The 23,098-nt window shown below is 36.6% G+C and overlaps 1 protein-coding gene across 1 annotated transcript in view; it reads right to left on the bottom strand.

The window, feature by feature from the left end:
* The window catches only part of ZDBF2 (zinc finger DBF-type containing 2), a gene marked incomplete at both ends in the record, with an annotated part of 82,069 nt that overhangs the window by 45,544 nt on the left and 13,427 nt on the right, over positions 1 to 23,098 (bottom strand). The window contains 3 exons of the mRNA XM_084259558.1: positions 12,554 to 16,938; positions 17,068 to 19,580; positions 21,712 to 21,839. Coding sequence (XP_084115684.1) covers positions 12,554 to 16,938; positions 17,068 to 19,580; positions 21,712 to 21,839 — 7,026 coding nt within the window. The remainder of the gene's footprint in view (positions 1 to 12,553; positions 16,939 to 17,067; positions 19,581 to 21,711; positions 21,840 to 23,098) is intronic.

Genomic DNA, 23,098 nt, shown 5'->3' with positions numbered 1-23,098 from the left:
CCAGAGATAGAGTGGGGAGCAGAACAGGCAGACTGACTGAGATAGAGTGAGGGGAGCAGCGGGCAAGGCAGGAGAGGTCTGCTTCGCCATGTGGGTTTCTCTCTGGCTGGCCAGGGATCAAACTCTTGCCAGATAGCTTCATAGTGCTGTGCTTAACCCCTTGCACCAGGAAGGCCCTACAGACAATTCTTGTTAAGTAGAAATACTAAACTGAAATTCAAAGACCAGATATACTAGACTGTGGCCCATCCTCATCCTCTTTTGAGGACTAAGTACTCATTGCCTCAGCCCAAAAGCTATGTTTCCTACCGGGGTCAGCCTATGTGCAATGACAGGTGGACCCAGGCCTTTTCCTCAATTGCACATCTATAAAAGTTCATCTCAGCTTAGAGTTTCCTGCTAAGGTTTGCCTGTGGTACAACTGCATCACAGCTTCCTCATTTCCAAAAGCTAGCTCTAATAAATCATCGTAACAGAGTCTTCATCTCAGAGTTTGTTTCCATGGAAACCAAGCCTGCATCACCTATGCTCTCAGCTTTCTATGTAACCATGGCAAATCCACTTAAGCACAACTCCCTCTGTAATTAAAGAAGTCCTGCTGGATTTGGAGCCACCAGAAACCCCCATTGCCACACCGAAAAACGTTCTGCAGTGGTAGAGACCTGCTCTCAGGGTTCACCTGCTAGGACCATCTGCTACAGCCAAATCCAGATATTTGACAACACATCTTCTCAATTCCACACTCTATAAAGGGCAAGAAAGGGAAATTCTGTATCACTCCCAGTAAAATGGAGCAGACACAGGGAACCGGGTTGACCTAGTTGGTGATCCTCACTCGTACCATTTAGAATGTAGGACATGACCCCCAAAGCAGACACATAGGGGGAAACAGTAAGAACAGGATTTATTTATGCAGGGGCTGAGAAAAGGGAGTGGAGAGAGAGAAAGAATTATTTGTGGGCGGGCATGTGGCCAGGTGCCATCTGTCCTACCCCAGATAGCATTTGCTGAACAGAGACTAAGGTCCAAGCTGAAGCCACACCTAGCATGTCAGTGGCTTCTCCACAGACACCTCTCCTCACCAGCAGTTTAAACACCAAAGGCCCAGAAATACAACTGCCCAAAGCCCCAGCAGTTTTGCTGCCAAATGTCCCAGTTCCACTCCTATTTCCCACCAGTCCTCACTGGGGAGAGGCTGAAAGCTCCACCTTCTACCACCAAGTTGGTTATGAGCACCATCTACTGCTCAGAGGTTGCCACTGGCTCAGAGCCTAGCACAAAAGCAATGAGCAATAAATAATTGCTGAATAAATGAATGAAATATTGAATATGTAGGTACATATATTTAGTCTTGTACCATGCTTCCATTTTTTTTTATATCACTATATTGCTGAACTCTTGTTAAGCATTTGGCTAATTCCAACACTAAGATTTAGCAACCATTCATATTTTTCTATTAGATCAAATATACTGACTGGAATGTAGAAGGCTATTAATTTTAAAATAGGGGTTGTCTGGATGAATAAGCTGTGTCACCATTTTCAGTATCACTGCGTCCAATAAGTTTCCTGACAAGGAGATTTTTTTAATTTTTTGGATCATAGCACTTTATCTAGAAGACACCTTAGCAGGGATTCACTCAAACTTAGCCAATTTCTCTCTCAAGGCAACTGTATACCACACTTGGGTTCCCTTAAAAAAGTACTATCTGGGGGCCCTCCCGGTGGCGCAGCGGTTGAGCGCTGGGTTGCTGCCCGCGCCCGAGACGCCGGTTCGATCCCGGCTGCTTCCCGGCCACAGGAGGAGGGTCCCACGTGGCGCGCAGACCTCCCCTGCCGCCCGCTGCTCCCCTCAGCAGTGTACTTCGGTCCTTCTGCCTGCTCTGCTCCCCGCTCTGGCTCTGGTGAATTCTCTCACCCTCCCGCGCTTCTGACTGTACCCAGTGCATGTATAAGTAAAACAAACAAACAAATAAATAAATAAATAAAGCATGCCTCTATTTAAAAAAAAAAAAAAGTACTATCTGTGGGGTTCCCCCCCTCACTGGCTACTATTAGAACAAAGCAAATATTTTCATATCACATGAAGAAACAGAAAAATTTTTGTAATCCTCACGACCATTAAAAAATATTTGTAATTCCCCACCTACATATCACCTTTTCGATTTTGTTGATGCTTTTACTGAAATTAGCCTAAACTGAAAGACAAGTTTAAAAAAATACAAGGTTGTCTCCCTTCCGGAACTCTTTGTTCAATATCTAGCCACCTACTCCTGCAGACATGGCAGTGGAAAAGAAAAGAAAGCTCTCACTTACAATGACCTATCACATACTGCAGAGGAATCGGAAACTTTCCAGTTTCTTGCAGATATATTACCAAAGAAGATTTTAGCTAGCAAATATCTGAAAATGCTTAAAGAGAAGAGGGAAGATGATGAGGAAGAGAATAACAATGATGCAAGTGATGACAAAGCAGAGTCTGAAACCAAAAAAAAAAGTGCTTTAAAAATCAGCCTGCTGGGCCAAAAGATAAACACATGCAATTTGCAGCAACATGGATGGCGCTGGAAGGGATCATGCTCAGCGAAATAAGCCAGAAAGAAAAAGAAAAATACCGGATGGTCTCACTCATAGCAGGAATCTAGAAAACCTAAATAAGGGACCAGGAAAAAGAATAACTATAAGAATGAAAAAAATCAAAATCAACAATCAACTATGAACCAGAGACACACTATAGGGGATGGGGGGGCAGGGAAAGGAGGGATTGGGGTCAAAATAAGGGGGTTGTAATTGTAAGGGGAATATAAAAATAAAATTTAAGTAACAAATAAATAAATAAATGAATGAATGAATGAATAAATAAATAAATAATCAGCCTGCTGCTGAAGGCCCTCCAGATCAGCTCCACACTGCGGAGGGAGCGCACTCCTGCGCCTCGAGCCTCCCCTCAGTGATGTTTCCATTCTTTCTCCCCAGCTCCAGAACCTCTGATGCACCTACCCTCGAGGCCAAAAGGAGAGTAACCCAGACAGCAGCCTCTCCCTGCAGCGGAGGGGCGGGGAGAGCCGCTGTACTAAGCAAAACGCAGCGGGAGGCTCTAGAGGCAAAGATAGTTTGGGTTTTTAGTTTATAGGTCGATTTTGAAGAGCTTATTACGACATCAGTTGTGTAAATTCATGTATGTATATTTTGAAATTCTTGTAAACTGCTTGGTTGACCTTTTGCTAGTACAGAGTTTGTGGGAAGCCTGTTACATTTGCTTTTTTGTACTTCAAAAAAACCTGTTTTGACTGTCCAAATTCCATTTTTTAAACTGTAAGCAAATAAGATTCTCTTATTAAAGAACTGGACATATTTTTACAGTAAAATTTTGTGGGACTAGTCTTGAAACTATGCTAATGCCTTACTTATTCTCTTAGACTTGTGATATTTAAATAAAGCATTTCCAACACTTTCATCCCCAGAAAAAAATTCCAAGCCACATTATTGGGTACAGGAATTATTTCTTCTGTAAAAGCGTATTTTTCTTAAAACATTTTGTATGTTGATAATAACTCACATTTTACTGTTCGCTTCTGTATATCCGAGGAATTTTTACTATCTACAAAGAGAAAAAGAGCCATAGACCCTATTTTTATTTTGACACCCCCACCCAAACCCAAACCCCAATTTTTTTTACATAGGGTTAGTTTCTGACACTTTACTCTTTCAAAAACATCACCTGTATTTTGTAAAATCACCCTTTAGAGTCGGGTCTGCTGGGTGTGTAACCAATGAAGATATCCACAGTCCATCACCTCTGTTTTCCCCCTTGGGAGTCAGTCCTGTTCTCAGGTGACCACAGATACTCTCTGTCCTTCATGTTTTCTGAGTTAAAAATAAAATATTTCAACCACCCCCCAAAAAAAACAAACAAGGTTTTCTATATACTGTGAAGTTGCTTATCAATAAATGCTATCCAATTTGAACAGCAACCCATGGAAATAGACTTTGTATTGAAAATGTTATCCTTTCAGATTCTGGTATAATGATAAGTAATTTTTGGAATATAAAAATGGACTTTACCAATATGAGACACCAAAACTGATTTCTACCCTGTTCTTTGCTCTTAAAGTGACTTTTATCTTTCGGGGCCTCCCTGGTGGTGCAAAGGGTTAAGACGCAACCTATGAAGCTAACCGCAGCCACTGCAGCAAGAGTTCGATCCCCAGACATGGAACTGCCCATATGGCACAGCAGACCTCTCCTGACTTGCCCGCTGCTCTCCTCAGCAGTGTATTTCAGTCAGTCTGCCTGTTCCCTACACTGTCTCTGGTGAATCCTCTCACCACCCTCCCACACCTCTGGCCTGTACCCCAGTTCTTGTATACATAAATAAATAAATTTTTTAAAATAAGTTACTTTTATCTTTCAACCATCTAGACTTGTATAGAAACTGAATAGCTTCATTTGTCAAGCTGAAAGAGTGTCTTTAGCTCATCAATCTATTTCATACCAACTATAAAATATTCATAAAATTTTATTACTGCTGTAGATTATAATATAAACCATATGAGCCAAGTGATATAAATAAAGAAACATGTAAGATAAGTAGTTTGTAGATTAAACAGGTTAAAGCTTCTTTGTCCCATACCTGACTTCAGTATCAAATTTTGAAGTTTGCAGCCCCCCTACTTCCACTATTAGGGGTCCTTGGCAGAGGATGAGAGCTTAAATCTCCTAGGAGTATTACATGGGGTGGGAGGAGAAGATGCTCTAAGGTAGCAATTCTCAAAGCATAACCTAGGGCCTGTCAACCCCAGGGCATGTGGGAGACCCTTTCAGGAGGTCCATTCCATAAAATATTTATTTCATAATATTATGTAGGCATTATTTGAATATTTTTACCCCACAGCATTAACATTCCTAGTGGTAGTAAAACACAATAGTGAATGAATGAAATATTGAATATGTATGTATATATATGTAGTCTTGTACCATGTTTCCATTTTCTTATATCACTATATTGTTTTTTTTTTTTAAAAGATTTATTCATTTATTTATACAAGCACTGGGTACAGTCAGAAGCGCGGGAGGGTGAGAGAATTCACCAGAGCCAGAGCGGGGAGCAGAGCAGGCAGAAGGACCGAAGTACACTGCTGAGGGGAGCAGCGGGCGGCAGGAGAGGTCTGCGCGCCATGCGGGACCCTCCCTGGTGGCCGGGGAGCAGCCGGGGATCGAACCGGCGCTGCAGAGGCTGCGGGCAGCTTCGCAACCCTGCGCTCAACCGCTGCACCACCGGGGAGGCCCATTATATCACTATATTGTTGAACTCTTGTTAAGCATTTAGTTAATTCCAACACTAAGATTTAGCATCCATTCATATTTTTCTATTAGATCAAATACACTGACTGGAATATAGAAGGCTATTAATTTTTGAAAAGGGGTTGTCTGGATGAATAAGCTGTGTCACCGTTTTCAGTATCACTGATGGCACCTAAGTACATATCAAGATAATGGCACCAAACTGTTCTAGGGGGTCCTTGTATTTTTTACCAAAGGCACTTAACTGAAAAAAATTTTTCACTTAAGAATGCCCTTAATTAAGCAATAAAAATTAATGGTTCTATTAAATCTGGATGGTTGAGTGTTTGTCTTTCAAGTATTGTGTTAGACAAAATGGAAAGTGCACATAAGGAAATTCTACTGTATAATAAAGTAAAATATTATCTCCAGGAAGAACATTTGTACAGTGGAATTTGCAGACCAGACTAGTTGCTTTCTCATGTAACACTATTTGAAAGAACAGCTGACAGGCAACATGCATTTATTGAGATTTGGAGATTTGGTAGACATCTTACTGAAAATAAATGAAGTCTATAATTTCAAGGAAGCAACTAACAATATTGCCACCAATGTTAAAATGCAAGCTTTCAAATAAAAATTAGGAATTTAATAAATTTTTGTCCAGTACTATGAGATTAACCATTTACTAATACCTAGATTTTACTGATGAAATTGATAGTCATATAAACAAATGTAATTTCTTTATACCACCTATTCTCACAAAGCAAGGGGCTCACTGCTCGTTGTACATAGAAGCCTAATCATTATGACACTGACTTTGAAAGAAGTCAGTGACTGCACGTTGACTGACAAGAATGCAGGAGGCATGGTTCAAATCTGTCTTGCTGAGGGCAGGAATTTGGGCAGTATTTAAGGGTTTGGGGAACAAAGAAAGTATAGAAAAATGTAAGTTGGCAGAGTCTAATTTGTTGCTTTCTACTGAATCATGGTGTAATTTGAATTTGGGTTCAGAACTGCAAGAAAACTGAGCACCCCTCACTTCTAAATGTTGTTTGCTTACCCATGAGCCTGATACTTTGGTTCCCTTTTTTATGAAAAGTTTTGTCCCAGGCAGCTGAGAGATGTCACCTCAAGGACTGCAAATGCTCTTCCGTACCTGTGCTCTGAAACACAACTGTCAACTTGAGAAAACTGCTGTATTGTTTTAACTGAGTTTGGGTATTTCTATTCCATTGTCTCATTCTAATTACACAATATATGGTCAAGTCCTGCTGTTTTTGCAAGATATGCAGAAACAGGGAAAAATCACTGAAACAGGAAAATGGTTGACATAGCTCCATTTGGTTTCACCCAACCACTATGGTTTCAAAGTGTGGTAACATTTGAAAGACCTGCCAATTCAGGAAATGGTGTTTTGTAAATTACCAATGAATGATATTACAAAAGTTATGGGTTAAAGATCCAGTCAAAGTGCAAGTTAAACCAATGGATTTTATTTATTTATTTTTTTAATAGAGGCATGTTTTATTTATTTGTTTGTTTGTTTGTTTGTTTTATACATGCACTGGGTACAGTCAGAAGCGCGGGAGGGTGAGAGAATTCACCAGAGCCAGAGCAGGGAGCAGAGCAGGCAGAAGGACCAAAGTACACTGCTGAGGGGAGCAGCGGGCGGCAGGAGAGGTCTGCGCGCCATGCGGGACCCTCCTCCGGTGGCCGGGGAGCAGCCGGGGATCGAACCGGCGCGGCAGAGGCCGCGGGCAGCTTCGCAACCCAGCGCTCAACCGCTGCGCCACCGGGGAAGCCCTAAACCAATGGATTTTAATAAAACAAAGTATAAAAAGATCACTGGCATGATTTTAGATTCTACACTGCAACCATGCTTAAAGAAATTACCGCTTGTCAGATTTTTGGTGTAATTTCAAAGACGAATCTCCACAAATACCTGGCCAGGCTATTAAAATATTTCTCTTTTGTTCCAATTTATATCTCTGGAAGGTCAAATTTTGTCCTGAGTCTCCAAGTCAGTGGGGAAGATGGGCAGACAATAAATATATATTCCCAAATTATGCATGCTAAGGGCTAAGCAGGAAAAACATATATTATAGTAGACATAGAGATCCCAAAATATCATATAATAGTAACAGTGTATTTCAGTCAATCCTCCTGTTCTTCTCCCCACTGTTTCTGATGAATCCTCTCAGCACCCCCACACCTCTGGCCTACACAGTGTAAGTAATATTTACTAAATGTATATGAATAAGCCATAATCTTACCTAAGATGAGTTAGATAATATAAACAGATAAAATTATTAATAACGACATCAAAATTCAGTTGTGAAAAAAAGTAACTATTTGTTGATAACTTGCCCTCTAAGATAGCATCCATTTCAGATAATTAGTTTTTCCTTCAAAATAAGAACCAAGACAGAATTTCTTCAATCACCACATTTATTCAAACTGACAGCACATGACTCCTATTACAAAACACTGAGAACTCCACAACATTTCTGTATTCACAAACAGCATTAATTATAAAGAAACATCAGACAAGATCAAACTGAGGGACATTCCACAAAGAAACTGGTTTGTACACTTCAAAATGTCAAGTTACAAAAGCAAAGAAAGGCTGAGGAACTGCTCCATATGAATCCTGAACCTACAGAGGACATGGTGGAATAACCTGTAAAATCCAAACGAAGTCTGTGACATGGAGGGTTATAGCATATCACATTGATTTCATCATTTTGATGACAAGTATTGTGGTTACATAGGAGAATAACTTTTAAAAAGAATGTTTACAATGACCAGTACCATCAACACTTCCTGGCTCTACAGCCCATGTAGACTACAATAATGGACAACTTGGATATGATTCTCAGTTGGTTACCTGCAAGCAATCTATTATGAAGGGATGAAGAACACAGTGTAACGTGTTGACACTGAAAATGAGGATTCACAGAGCACAGTGACAGGAATAGTAAGATGGGCAGTAAAGGGAGTAAGAGTAAGAACGCATAAGCATTCAAGTACGGAATAAAAACACTCACAAAGGCTAACTGGCCTTGGAATCACAGTAGTCATCAAGGTCACAGGTATGAGAGACATAAAAGAACAACTAGCCTCAAGCCTAAGAGTTTTTATCATTTATGATTAGAAGACCAGGGTACTATTACCAGCTTCAATAAAAACTAACTACAAATATTATTCATCAACAAAAAGGAAAAAATACTGATACACATTACAACATGAATGACCCTCAGAAACATCAAAAATGAAAGAAACCAGACAAAGACCACATTGTGTATGATCCCACTTATGAAAATGTCCATAAAAGGTTAAACTACAAAGACTAGCAGTGTCCTGAACAGGAATGGGGATTAATTGTTGTCTCCATGTGATTATAGTAAATAACTCAATTGTAATCCCTACACTGAGGATCTATGCAACTTAATTTTCTCATCTGCCATTTGGTGACAATTATAATGCCTAACTCATAAGGGCACTTTGAAGATCAAATGAGATAAAGCAGGTCAAAAGCTCAGAAAAATGTTGGAGGTATACACACACACCTCAAACACACAAGTCCAGCTTTACTATTTTAGAAAATAAAAACATGTAAAAAAGCAACATGTAATAAATTATAAACACAGGAAAAAGGCGTAAGTTCATATTTAAAGATTCAAGAACAAACTATAGTTCATCCCAGATCAATTTCTTAATCAAGGTAAATCATTTTAAATGCAGTGGGAGAATTTATTAAAGACACATATAAGGTATTAAGAAAAACATAAGAAACTTAATAAATAGTGTTATTTCCCTAATAGTTAGTGTCTAAACACAGTATAAAGAAATGCTGAGACTCATCCTCAGCCTCTCTTCTTAAATTGACATTTTGATGTGTAATTCCATAATTAAATGAGTTTTCAGTAATTTCCACATTTTCTTTCTATATGAGTCCTTTATTGAGAATGGATTTCCATCTTATGTTTTTAGTCTAGTTTTTATTATAGAGTAGGCTGCTGTTCACCTTAATAATACAACCCCAGGCCAAAATAACCTATAAGTCAATACGCTGAGGTCAAAGGCACCTACCTCACTGACATACAAAGACTGTCCCATATTTTGTCCTTCATAACATATGCTACAGCGTTCGAGGCAACGAAGTTCCCTCTTCCCAGTAAGTGTCAAATGATGCTATAGATACTGCCTCCTGAACTCAATCCTGTTCATTTTCTCCTCCAGCACAGTTACCTACAAAGTGAAAAGCCACTAACCTCCACTCCAGACATATAGCTGATTTTATCTGATTCTTTTTTTTTGTTTCTCTATAAAGGATTCAAGTTAAACAATTGTTTGTTTAATTCTTTGAAAACAAAAAATGTCTATCTTTGGTTAAACTATTTTTCACCAGCATCACCATTTATATTCTCTAGTTATGTCTAAGACCACTTACAAAATAAATTTGTTTCAGTATTCTCAAATCCCTTAAGTATTTCTCCTGAAAGTTCTTAATATGAGAAAAAAGTGACAGATTTCAATATCTGATCATTCTAATCTTACTATCTTCAAAAACAAATTTACTCTTTAAATTGCATTATAAAAAATACATTAGTCTTCACATTTGTTATACATGGAAATATAGAATTTTTTAATATTTAAATATAGCTTCTCTTTACAAAAAAAAAAAGTCACTTTGGAGTCCCAGTTACACACAATTTAAATGCACAAACGCAAAGCACATTTATAAAATATCGTCCACGTACTGTATAACTTGGGCCAAATATAATAAAAATAAATGCAAGATATGAACAAGATTAATAAAATATTCCTTATGATTGTATTTTAATTATTTTACTATAAAAAGAATTTGGTGCATTCTTGATTCCACAAAAAAACATAATTTTATCTAATCTGCAAATTAAGTCAAAGTATATTTTGACAAAGGATCGCATCTTATATCCTACCAAATTTTGAGCAAATTTCATTTCTAATTTAATTTAAATTATAATTTTTACAACTTCAAGTTTTCAAGTTTGTGTAAAATAATAATGATTACAAGAACTTGGTAAACATTTCCAAAATGTTTACAAAAAATAATCAGTAATGTATTATAGTATAGTAATATACTATAGTATTATAGTATAGTATAGTATAGTAATATCAATTTTAAATACAAACCTCTTTCAAAAATGGTACTAAGAAATGTTTCTACAGTGAAAATGGTAAATTTTTTTGATTTTGTTTTCATTTGAATTACCAAAGTGTCCTCTCTGCATGGAGGTACCACAATGTATGGTTACATAATTACTTACTATATTATTTCCACATGATCTCCTTACACTAAAAGCTTACACTATGTCTACTAACAATACTTAAGGGAATTATGTGTCTACTTCATAGGAAGACAATAATACCCACATATAGAATATTTCTTATAAATTAGCTGCTGTTACCATAATTTGTAGGACAGTTTTCTTCCCAAAATTGGAGGATTATTTTAAACTAGTATTCCAATGTGATATTTTCAGAAAGGAACTTAAAAGCTCTGTATATGAAAGAAGGTTGGAGTTGCTTTGCAGCCAGAAACACAAACATGTGTCTATTATTTTCAATATAAATACTGTTTAAAATCTAGAAGAAATCACAACATACCATCAAAACACCAATAGGTTAAATAATGTCTCCTGAAATAAAGCTCCAGTTAGAAACCAACTGTTATACTATATTTCATTAATTCTAAAATATTTTTAGCCTGAAATTATCTGATTTAGTGTCAATAAAATACAGAAGTAAGACAATATAGCTAATCTTTATATTTACCTTTAACATTAATGATAGAAAAGGATCCAGTGTTACTGGATTAAGAGATTAACCTCAAGCCTAAACTCTATCTTTTTAACATCTTTTATTTGAACTATTAAAATCAGTTAGCAAGTTTAAGGAAAGCCAAACTAACATACAAATCATGGTTTTCCGCTTGCAAAGTGGGTCTAAGCTTTATTTGATCTTTTAGAATACTTACTATAGGGCCTCCCTAGTGGCGCAGGGGTTAGAGTCTCAGTGCTATCAAGCTGTTACTAGCCACTGCAGCAAGAGTGCCATGAGTTCGATCCCTGGCCAGGGAACCAATCTGCATGGCACAGCAGACCTTTCCTGTCTCACCTGGTGCTCCCCTCAGCAGTATATTCCAATAGATCTGCCTGTTCTACTCCCCACTTTGTCTCTGGTGAATTCTCTCAGGCCCCGCACCTCTGGCCTACACTCCAGTTCTTGTATGCATAAATAAATAAAAAATAAATCTTTAAAAAAAATACTGACTATAAATAATTTCTTAATAACAATAAAGATCTGCCCAAATTACCAATCCAATAATTTCAGTTCAAGCTATTAAAAATGATATGGTAATATCTAAGATAGTTTAAGAAACAAGGTTATAAAATAACCTGGACTTTCATATTAAACCACCAACCCTTCAGGTGAAAAGAAAGTAAAAGTGGTTTAAAAAAAAGCATAATCACACTGGCAAGTTCATTTTCTCCTTAGGATCTAATAACACTAAAGAAACACCGCAGAGATTTTAAGTGTGTGTGTGTGTGTCCAAATGAGCATTAGAGACCTGCAGATCCAATTTAAATGCATTAGAGAGTTTGTGTATGTAAACAAAATTACCAGGCAGTTTTTCAAAACTGGATTAAAGATTATGGAATCTTATTCTCGGCAATATTTTTTTTAAAGAAAGATAAATTGTATTTTGTGATTATTTCAGTCAATCCCTCTCAAAATTTGAGGTAATTTATGTTTCCTCTTTTTTATTATCTGATTAGAATACAGTATTGACAATACCACTCTGAAAGAGACCGTAAGTATGTATTCATTTACAGCAATTTTTAAAAAGTAAAAATGTTTGCCATGTTTACAACTGCAATGTTATAGCCTGCTGATATATGAGATACAATCATGAAGAATAAATTAAGAGGGATATGATTTGAGAGACAAAATTGTACATATACTGTACCAAATTATGTGATATAAATTAAAATGAAACTCTTCTACAGTAAATGGACAAAAGGTGCTTGCGAATCTTAAAAAATAAAAATCTTCAACACTAATCTTAAATAAATATAAAAGTTCTGAAAAATATCATCTATAGCTAAATATTAATTTTCCCAACAAAGATGGAGAGCTATGTGCACTAAAGAAAGTACTAAATACATTCCACTGACCCACTGAATCGTCAACTAGCATTAAAACAAAGATTTTGCGTTTACCTTAAACTTAGTTGATAGCCTCGTGCCCATTCTATCAGAACATGGCACCACAGAACACATACTTCTCAAAGCATATACCTTAACAGGTTTAAAGGGCTTCCTTGGTTTTTTCCTACGGCATTTTCCCTTACCATTCCTCTTTCTCTTACGTTGCACAAGGTTGGGTGAAGCCTGCACAGGTTGCTTGGGAGAGGAGCTTGCAATAGCTCCCACCAGGTGCTCTTCAGGACTAGCAGATGGAACCGAGGAGCCAGAAAGTATCCTGGCTGGTATCTTGGCCTTCTTTAACCTCCTGACGTCAGCTCTTTTCTTAAGATGCATTCTAATAAAGATGTTTCTTGATTGGTACTTGTGACGCAAAAAGACAGAGAATTTGGAAGCATACTTTCGAATTATATCACTTAGTTTTGTCCGAATCCAAATCGACTGTTTTTCTGTAGCAATTCCCTTTTTTTGCTGGAGAATAATTGGTTTATGAACCATTTTAGAAAAACCTGGCATATTATTAGTTGTCACCTTCCTTCTCCGAATCTTCTTTTTACTTTCTAAAGACTTCTTTGTAACCAATTTTGGAGAGATTTTGGCAATATCATAATTGGGAAGAGTTAACTGGAAATTACTTTCCCTGGGAGCTGCACTAGAATTCAAAATCTCTGCCTCTTCCAGAGACACAGAAGATCCACTGGCCCACTCACATGACACTGATTCATTTCTCACAAAGCTTTGCAAATCGACATTGCCATCTTCTACATTTAGGTCACTCCCATCAAAATCAGTGTTAATCCGGTCCTCTCTCTCATACTCTGGTACTACTATATTCAAAGGAGGATTACTTTCAGTTTGCCTATTCAATGGGTCGGGAGAACTCAAGGAATTCTGTTTATATCCATACTCTATGTTAAAGCTGCAATTATTTGTCTGACTATGGGGCCTCTTTTTAGGGAGGCTGAAGGATTTATCACCTTCCTGCAGCTTAAACATATTTGAAGAAACAACACAGAGTAAGGCGTTGGGTTGCAAAGGCTTCAGAACATGAGTACCCAATTCCGGAGATTCAAGTATTCCAATTTGCACTTTCATTTTCTTTTCTCTGTCCTTCTGTGAATGCTTCCTCATTGTTAAGTCTTCCTCCTCTTGCCCAATTATTTCTGTCCCTGGGTGACTCATGACATTGGTTTGAGTTCCATGGCTGACTTTTACAGCCTGGCATCGAGATGCTCCTCGCCATGGTTGTTCATAAGGCATTTTCAATTCACAATAATGGCTAAATTTATCTAAGGCCACTGAAAAGTCATCAATATCTGAAATACCTCCTGTATGATAATCATAGTCTGAGAAAACTTGAATTGATGTAGTCTCCTGATTTATATCAGCCCAGGTAACCTTTTCCCCGTTACTCAATTTTTTTTTTTTAATTTTCCTGGTCTCACAGTCATCATCAAAGTAACAGTGGAAACGACCTTCCCGGAATTCCTTCACAAGAGCACTAATTTTTATATCTTCCTCTGTCATTATTTGAGACCACGTTTTCCCCACAAATGAAGGGGGTACATGAGGCAAAGCTTCAAGAACTGGTTCATCAAGATTATTTTGTATGGCTCCTCTTCCTCCTGTTTTCCCTGGGTTCACTACAGAATCTACCACGGGAACAGAGTTTGAATGGGAATCATAGTTCTTTTCTTTCCATCCTGAATACATCTTCTTTGATACATCTGTTTTATTAACAGCTTGGTGAAGCTGGTCAGTGTCTGAATGAAAAGACGGATCACACTGAATATTCCTCCCAGAACAAGATTCACAGCTCATGAGTTCTATATTTTTACGTTTTAACTTCAAAAAATTGTCTTTATCAATCATTTGATGGATTGTTGACTCAGGAGAAGGATTCCAATCCATTGCAGAAACACTAGATTTACAGTTCTTATCTTTCAGGTCAGTATTTTCCAGATCTTTCTGAAAACTGACTTTGTCAGTTTTCTGTAGTTGGTGAACCACTGACTGAGGAGCATCTTCCCATTTAAAATATTTTTTAGGACTACTAGAATCACAGCTCCTATCTTCTAGGGCTATATATTTCACCATTTTTTTATCAGGTCCATGTGACGGATAAGTCAAGGACTGAAGAGAGGCATCAACTTGAAAATTTATTTCAGATCCATAAGACGCACAGTTTGACTCTTGGAGAATAATATAGTCTTTCTTCTGGTTTACTACTTTGAAAGTTTCTCTAGATTGGTTTATCAGTGATCCAGAAGAAACTTCACAAACATATCCTACTGGAGAACTGTAATAGTTATGGCTCTCACCTTCTAAACAGAAACTTTCTGCATTTATACAGCTCATTTCTTTAACAGTCATTTGAGGTGAGTCAATCACTGGCTGAAAAGTGGAATCAGAATCAGGAATTATTTCACAATCATTATCACTTGTCACCACGTCCACAAATAACATCTTTTGAAGATTTGGTTCTTTGATTGACACTCCATGTTGTTCAACTACTATATGAAGAGGAACATCAGAATCACAAGATTCACTGGTCTTTTCTTCCATGTCAAGATGCTCTTCCTTCTGAAAGTTAATTTCTTTGCAACCCACTTGAGGTTCATCCACTTTTAACTGAAGACAAACCCCAGAATTACATTTTATTTCAGAAATAATAGATTTATAGTTTTTACTTTTTAGGTTATTCTGAGCTTTCTTTTGCAAATTTATTTCTCTGACAAGAGACTGATCAGCCACAAAGTGAACAGGATTATCAGAGCCATAACTTACTTCAAAATCACCTAGTTTATAGCTCTTATCTCCCAGGTAAACATGATCCTCCTTCCAAAGACTTACTTCTTTAACATCTTTTTGAAAATGGTCAGTCACTGACTGAAGATGATCACCAGAAGCAAAAGTTGTTTCAGGTCCACAAGGAACACATCTCTCATCTTTCCTATTGGCATGTTTCTCTTCTAAAAGATGAGGTTGCTCAACCACTGATTGAAGAGGGACATTTGAAACATAAATTACATCAGAATCACTGGTTTCATAGCCCTTTCCATCTAGACAAACATGTTCCTCCCTCACAAGATTTATTTCTGTAATGTCTTTGTGAATTTCATTAGCCAAAAACTGAAGAGGTTCATTACCATCAAAATTTATTTTTGAATCACTAGGCTGGACAATCTTATCTTCCAAGTCAACATGCTCCTTCCAAAGTTTGATCTCCTTAACGACTTCTTCAGTTCGACCAGATGTTGACTGAAAGATGACACCAGAATCATACACAATTTCAAAACCTTTAGATTCATCCCTCCTTCCTTCCATGTCAGCTTCATCCTTCCAAAGGCTTATTTCTTTAACAGTTTCTCTAAGCTGGTCAGCCACTGACTGAACAGGGTCATCAGAACCAAAACTTATTTCAGAACTGAAAGACTGACTGTGTTTACTTTCTAGCTCAGTATGTTCCTGCTGCAAAATGTTTATTTGAGGCTGATCAACTACTGACTGGACCAAGAAACCAGAATCCAAACTCATTACAGAACTACTGTATTGGCTGTTCTTTCCTTCCAAGTACACACGGCCTTCATTTTCAAGTTTTATTCGTTTAACAGCTACTTCAGGTTGATCAGCCACAAACTGAAGAGAAACATCAGAATTAAATAATTTAGAACCATGATTTTCATCAACATTATTTTTCAGGTCAATATCCTTTTCCTTACATAGGTTTGTCTTGTTAGCCACTTCCTGAAAATGTTCAGTCAATGGTTTAGGAGGGTTGTCAATATAAAAACTTATTTTACAATCATTAAATTTACTGTTTGCATCTTCCAAGTCAGTATGTTTTTCCTTCAAAAGGCTTCGTTGAGGCTGGTTAATTACTGAATGAAGAGGAGAGGCAATATCCCAATTTATTTCTAAACCTCTAGATTCAGTACTTTTTTCTTCTGGGCCAACATGGTCTTCTTTCAAAACAACAATTTGAGGTCTTTTAGTCATTAAAGGAGGGACACCAGAATTTAAAATTATTTCAGAATCACTACATGTAACACTCCTGTTTTCTTCAACAATATGCACTTCTTTCTGAACATTAATTTCTTTACCAACTACTTGAGATTCTGTCACTGAATAATGAGGTTCAGAAAACAAGTTTATTTTCGAACCACTAAATTCAGCACTTTTATCTTGGAATCTAATAGCACTCTTTTCTTTTTGAGGCCATATTTCTTTAATAACTGCTTCGGGTTTATGAGTCACTGATAAAAGAGGGACATCAGAATCCAAACTTATTTCAGAAGTACTTAATTCATTACCTTTATCTATTATGTGTTCTTCCTTCTGGTTATTTTTTTCTTTAACAGTTACATCAGGGTGATTAGTCACTAAATGAAGAGAAATATCTGATTTCAAATTGATTTCCGAATTACTAGGTTCATTATCCTTATTTTCTGATCGTATCTGCTCTTCTTTCTGACATTCTACTTCTTCAATGGGGTCTTCAGAATGTTCATCCATTGAATAAAAAATACCGTAGTCCAAACTTAATTCAGAACTACTAGATTCATTTTCCTTATTTTCTAAGTGAACTTTCTCTTCTTTTTGAAGATGTAGCTTTTGAACAGCTACTTCAGGAGGAGATATATAAGAATCTAAATTTATTTTAGAACCACTGGGTTCATCATTCTTTCGTCCTAAGTATGCATACTCTTCCTTCTGAAACATTTCTTCGACATCTATTTTAGGCTGATCAGTTCTTGAGTAAAGAAGTGTATCAGAATTAAAAGGTATTTCAGAATTACAGGATTCATTATTCTTATTTTTCAGATCAAGAGATTCTTCTTCATAAACAGCTACTTGAGGTGGGTCAACTGAACAAAGAATAATATCAGAATCAAAGGTTATTTCAGAACTATCTGATTCACAGTTCTTATCCTTGAGGTTAATGTACTCTTTTCTTATTTCCTCAATATCTAGCTCAGAACGCTCAGTGACTGACAGAAAAGGGGGATCAGAATCAAAAGTCAAGTCACAACTGGAGCACCCACAGCTCTTAACTTCCATGTCAACATTTGACTCTTTCACATTTATTTTACCCAGAGCACCTTGAGGTTGATCATTTGTTGGCTGGTAAGGAAAATCATGAGAATTGAAACTTAGGTCAGAAAGAGTGCTAGATTTAGCACTCTTATTTGCTAAGTTAGTTGCTACTTCTTCAGAGTTTACTTCTTTAACAGCTTCTTGGAAATGGTTAGCTACTAACTGACCATCAGTGTGAGAATTCATTCCAGGGCCATATGATTCACAGTTTATATCCACTAGATTAGTTTTCTCTTTCAGAAGATTTATTCCTTCACCGGTCCTCTGAGGTTCATCAGCCACAGTATTCACAGTATTCAGAGAGACATCGTAATCAAGATGTGCTACAGTACTACTGGGTTTTTGATTCTCATTTTTCAGGTAGACATGTCTATCCTTTAGGTTTCCTTCTTTGACAGTCAGTTGGGGATGGTCAACTACTGAGTGAAGAAGAACGCAATCATCAAAACTTGTTTCAGAACAACTGGATCCATAATTCTTATCAACCAAGTCAATGTGATCCTTCTTCTGAAGTTTTGTTTCTGTGACTACCACTGGGATTTGGTGAACCACTGACTGAAGTGGGTAAAAGGTATCAGCACTTACTTCAGAGCTGCTAGATCCATAGTCCTTATCAACCAAGTCAATGTGCACCTCCTCAGGAAGGCTTACAACTTTTGCACGCTGTTGAGGGTAGTCTTCAGTTGACTGAAGTGAGGCATCACAATTAAATGTCATCTCAGAATCACTAGATTCATAACTTTCATCAACCAGGCTAATGGGCATTGCCTTCTGAAAACTTGTTTCTTTAACAATTACATGAATTTGGTTAGAAGCCACCTGAGGAGAGCCATCAAAATCACAGCATTTCTTTTTCTTATACTGCAAATCAGCACGTACTTTACTTGAAAGGTTTCTTTCTTTAGCAATCACTTTAGATTGGTCAGTCAGTGAATGAAAAGAGGGATTATAATCAAAACTCATTTCATACCTTCTCAATTCATTGTTCTTATATTCTTGGTCAATTTGCCTTTCCTCCCAAATGTCTTGCACAAACCCTTTAGGTTGATCAGATGCTGAATGAAGAGAGCCACAACCAAACTTCATTTCAGAACTCACTGAGCTCTTATGTTCCAAAAAGGCTGACTTGTTAAAAACCAAATGCTTTTCTTCTTTCGTATGATCCATATTAGAAAGCTTCTCATGATACTTTGGAATGGCATCTTCAGGGACTCCTTTATCAGTTTTATTTTGGCTTACAGTTGGGTTTACTACTAATTTGGAAAAAGGTTCACATTTTAAGGCGCCTTTAGTACCCATTACATCATGGAATTTAAAATCAGTTGTCAAAGTTTTACCCTGAATCATCAATTTATCTGAATTTATACATAAAGATCTCCTATTTGACTCCTTAGGTTTCTGATATGAAACAAAAGGAGTTTCTAGATGACACGACAGCACAGGATTTTTAGAGTTCCTGCCTAGTTGTTCAAAGTATCCATCAACTTTGTCAGGGGCGCATTTGCTAATAGAACCTACATGGACAGCTTGTGATAACTCAGTAGTATTAGTTGTGAGTGGTTTAACACAAGAATTTTCAGGTAAACAACTAGCAGGAGCATGAGAAATCACTGAGGAATATATTGAGTTTTGTCCATAATTTGCAGTTTGACCAATACCTACTTGCTGAAATTCACTCAAACCACTCCCAATTTTATGAACAAACTTCAAGGGCTGCTGTTGTCCCTTCTCTAATTTTTGAATAACTGATGGTCGGACTGAAACACCCTGTATATATTCCTGAGATTTACTAGGCCTGGAATATAACTCCTCATTAGGTTCACAATGCTTGGCTGATATTTCTCTTCTGACTCCAGCATCATTCTCAGACATTTCTTCAGAAATAACACTGTCAGTAGGAACCACTTCAGAATGTGATACAGGAAGTCTCTCATTTTGTATTGATCTAAAAAGGAAAATCCATAGAGATATTACAATATTAGTTTAAGACATATAAAGGCTATATAAGTACTTTCTTTCTATCCTGTGCCAGACTCTTAGAGGACAGAGATTCAAGACAATCACACCATGCTGTATACTATATACATTTCAGAGATAATAATGAGTGCAAAAGAAGCAGGTAGCACTACCAATTGCTACTAAATAAGGACAAATGGCTCCCAAACATGAGAAAAACTAGTAAAATTATGTATCATTTTTCGGTTCTCAGAAGGGTAAACAGCAAAATGTTTAAGACATGTTACTTAGCCTTGTATGTTTCAGTTTCTTCCTCAAAAAAAAAAAAAATACTATTTTCCTTCATGAAATTGTTTTGAGAAATAAAATAGTTATTATATGTATGAGCATTTTTTTAAATCTTCAAAATATCATTCACAAATGTTATCTAGTATTATTTTAATACACTGTTTTGGCAAAGGTGTTATATAACACAGCACTCTAATATCTGGTGACATTATATATTCATTTAATCTCTATGAAGAACAATGTGGAAATGCCCATTAAAATTGTGTGGGGAATATAAAAATAAAATTTATTATTTAAAAAAAAAATTTTTAAATGTCAAGAGGACTCTAAGGAGACATGACAACTTAATGTAATATGACTATTCTGGAAGGGAATCTGAGACAGATAAAAACATTAGGTTAAAACTAAGGAAATCTGAATAAACTAGAATTCAGTTAATGTATTATATTAGTGGTTCATTAATTACAACAAATGTACCATAATAATGCAAGATATTAGCACCAGGGAAAATGGATAAGGAGTTATAGAGAAACACTCTGTAATATAGTCTCAATTTTTCTGTAAATCTAAAACAGTCTTAAAAAATAATCCAGGGCCTCCCCTGGTGGCACAGTGGTTGAGCGCTGGGCTGCGAGGCTGCCCACAGCCTCTGCAGCGCCAGTTCATTCCCTGGCTGCGGGCGAGGGTCCCACAAAAAAAAATAAATAAAATAAAAATTAACCCATTAAAAAATAGATAATATAGAGCTAGATTAACACATAAAAATACCTTTATTAAATATTTTTCAATCTGAAAGATGCCACAATTGTCTGAGAAGATCTGTACATGTGTCAGCCACATATACCTATTTTTGTAGCATGTCATAAATATTACTATTTATTTGCCATAAAATCATTATCTTAATTAAATTATAATATTGTTGGCATTTGTAAACTAAGAAAGTTAGCTCTGGTATCAAAATAATACTATGACATGGAAAAATTCTATACTTTTTTATACTTCTGAACTCTAATCAAATTTCAACACAATAACTGCTTGCCCTACTTTTTCAAAACCATAGAAGACTATCTCTACTTGTCTTAAATACTATTACAACATTCTGAAAATTAATTTTGTAACATTTGGCTATGACTAAACAGAAGAAAGGAAAGAAAAAAAGAAGGTAGAACCAAAATCAACAAATTAGCAAAATCAAAAAAAATACGAATCACCATCTAGATATTTTGAGTTTTGATTGTATTTATATGTGTGTGTTGAAAATTAACTAAATCAATTGATATTCTTAGTCATTTTAAGCTAATTTTACAAAAAAAATGGCCTTAAAATATATAACCATCAAAGGTTGAAAACATTTATATAACAGGTTAAAAAGAAAAAGTCTTAAAATTATATAAAATATATAAAATAAAATATATCAAAATCTATGCTATATGATAAAAATGTAAACTTCACACTTTTAAATCATCTATTTAAAAAAGGAATTAGCAAACACAAATTAATTAAATAACTCAAGAAGATATAGTAACAATCCAATTCCCAAGAAAGTTGACAAGAAAAAAATAACAAATAATGAGTTGATTTTTAATTAAATCTAAAATAATAAGAGAAAACTTACAGTGCTGAGACAAGGGGAGGGAAAAAGAAGAAATTTTTAAAAATAAACTAGAATTTAGAAAGCTTATAAACAATGTGGGATTTGTATGGAATTTAAAATATTTATGGAATGAAAATGGTATTCAAATCAAATATACAGAGCCTCCTGAGTTTGGTCCCCTGCCAGCAAGGTGACCCACATTGCCCAGCACTATCACCATTCCACTAAGCTACTTCACCTGCTTTCTTGATAATGATGTGGGTGGTGCCGCAGCACGTCCTGCAAGAAACGTTCCATCAAACTCGAGGTGGCCCTCTGTCGTCTGTTCTGTGTGGTCAAGTATCTGTGCTGACTGCTGGTCACGTGCTAGAAAGAAAAAGGAAACTAAATTTTTTCTTTCTGGGAACTTTTTTTTTTTAAATATTTTATTTTATATAATTCTTACATCATTTTTCATTTTTGCACAATGTATGCATTTTCATTTTGGTTATATTCCCCATACAATTGCACCCCCCCTTATTTTGACCCTAATCCTCCCCGCCTCCCCCGCCCACAGGGTATCTCTGGTCCACAGTTGCTTGTTGATTTTTATTTTTACTTTGTATTAATTAGTCTTTAAACTAAATGTTTTTATTTATTTATTTTTTAAGATTTATTTATTTGTTTATTTATACAAGCACTGGGTATAGTCAGAAGTGCGGGAGGGTGAGAGAATTCACCAGAGCCAGAGCAGGGAGCAGAGCAGGCAGAAGGACCAAAGTGCACTGCTGAGGGGAGCAGTGGGCGGCAGGAGAGGTCTGCGTGCCGTGTGGGACCCTCCTGTGGTGGCCGGGGAGCAGCCAACCGCTGCGCCACCGGGGAGGCCCTAAACTAAATGATTTTAAATGGATAATATTAGTAGTGAGAGTTTCACATAATGACTTCATTATATGGGCCTCAAGTATATACTCTTGTATGCATAAATAAATAAATCTTTAAAAAAAGGTGTAGTATACACAAACTGGAGTACTTATTCAGTGATTAAAAAAGATAAACTCTTGGCATTTGCGGCAACATGGATGGAGCTGGAAGGGATTAAGCAAAATAAGTGAGGAGGAAAAAAAGATAAATAGCAGAAGGTTTTACTTATATGTGGAAAATAGACAATCCAAATAAAGGATCACGAAAAAGACAAACCTTTCAAGCTGACCAGCATCAGAGGCATATAGCAGGGGAGAGTGAGAAAGAGGGGTCAAAACAGGGGAGGGAACAGCACAAAGGACTGTGGTGGTGGATCACCGGTACTGTGATGGTAGGAAAACTACAACGACTACACCCAAGGGGAGAATTCAAATATCATCCAAAAAATTAACAACAATGTAAGAAAATTAATTTTTAAAAAATTAAATGTTTTCTTATAAGAAAAAGGCATCTTTCATATTAATGACCCAATTGAATGATGAGAATTTGCAAAAGTAAGGACACAGTATTTGTTTGAACACAATTTTAAATCTAATTTCTGTATTTTCATCTTAAGAAAAATCTTCAAGGTTAGCCAAGAGAGTTTTTACATTTCCTGTTAGAACAGCATAATCCCCAGGGCAATGGGAGGTTCCAGGTTCCTGTCCCCCTCCAAGGAAGGGTAG

This window comes from Talpa europaea, assembly GCF_964194135.1.
Source record: "Talpa europaea genome assembly, chromosome: 1".
Classification (NCBI taxonomy): Eukaryota; Metazoa; Chordata; class Mammalia; order Eulipotyphla; family Talpidae; genus Talpa; species Talpa europaea.
This window is presented reverse-complemented; position numbering and strand designations above follow the sequence as displayed.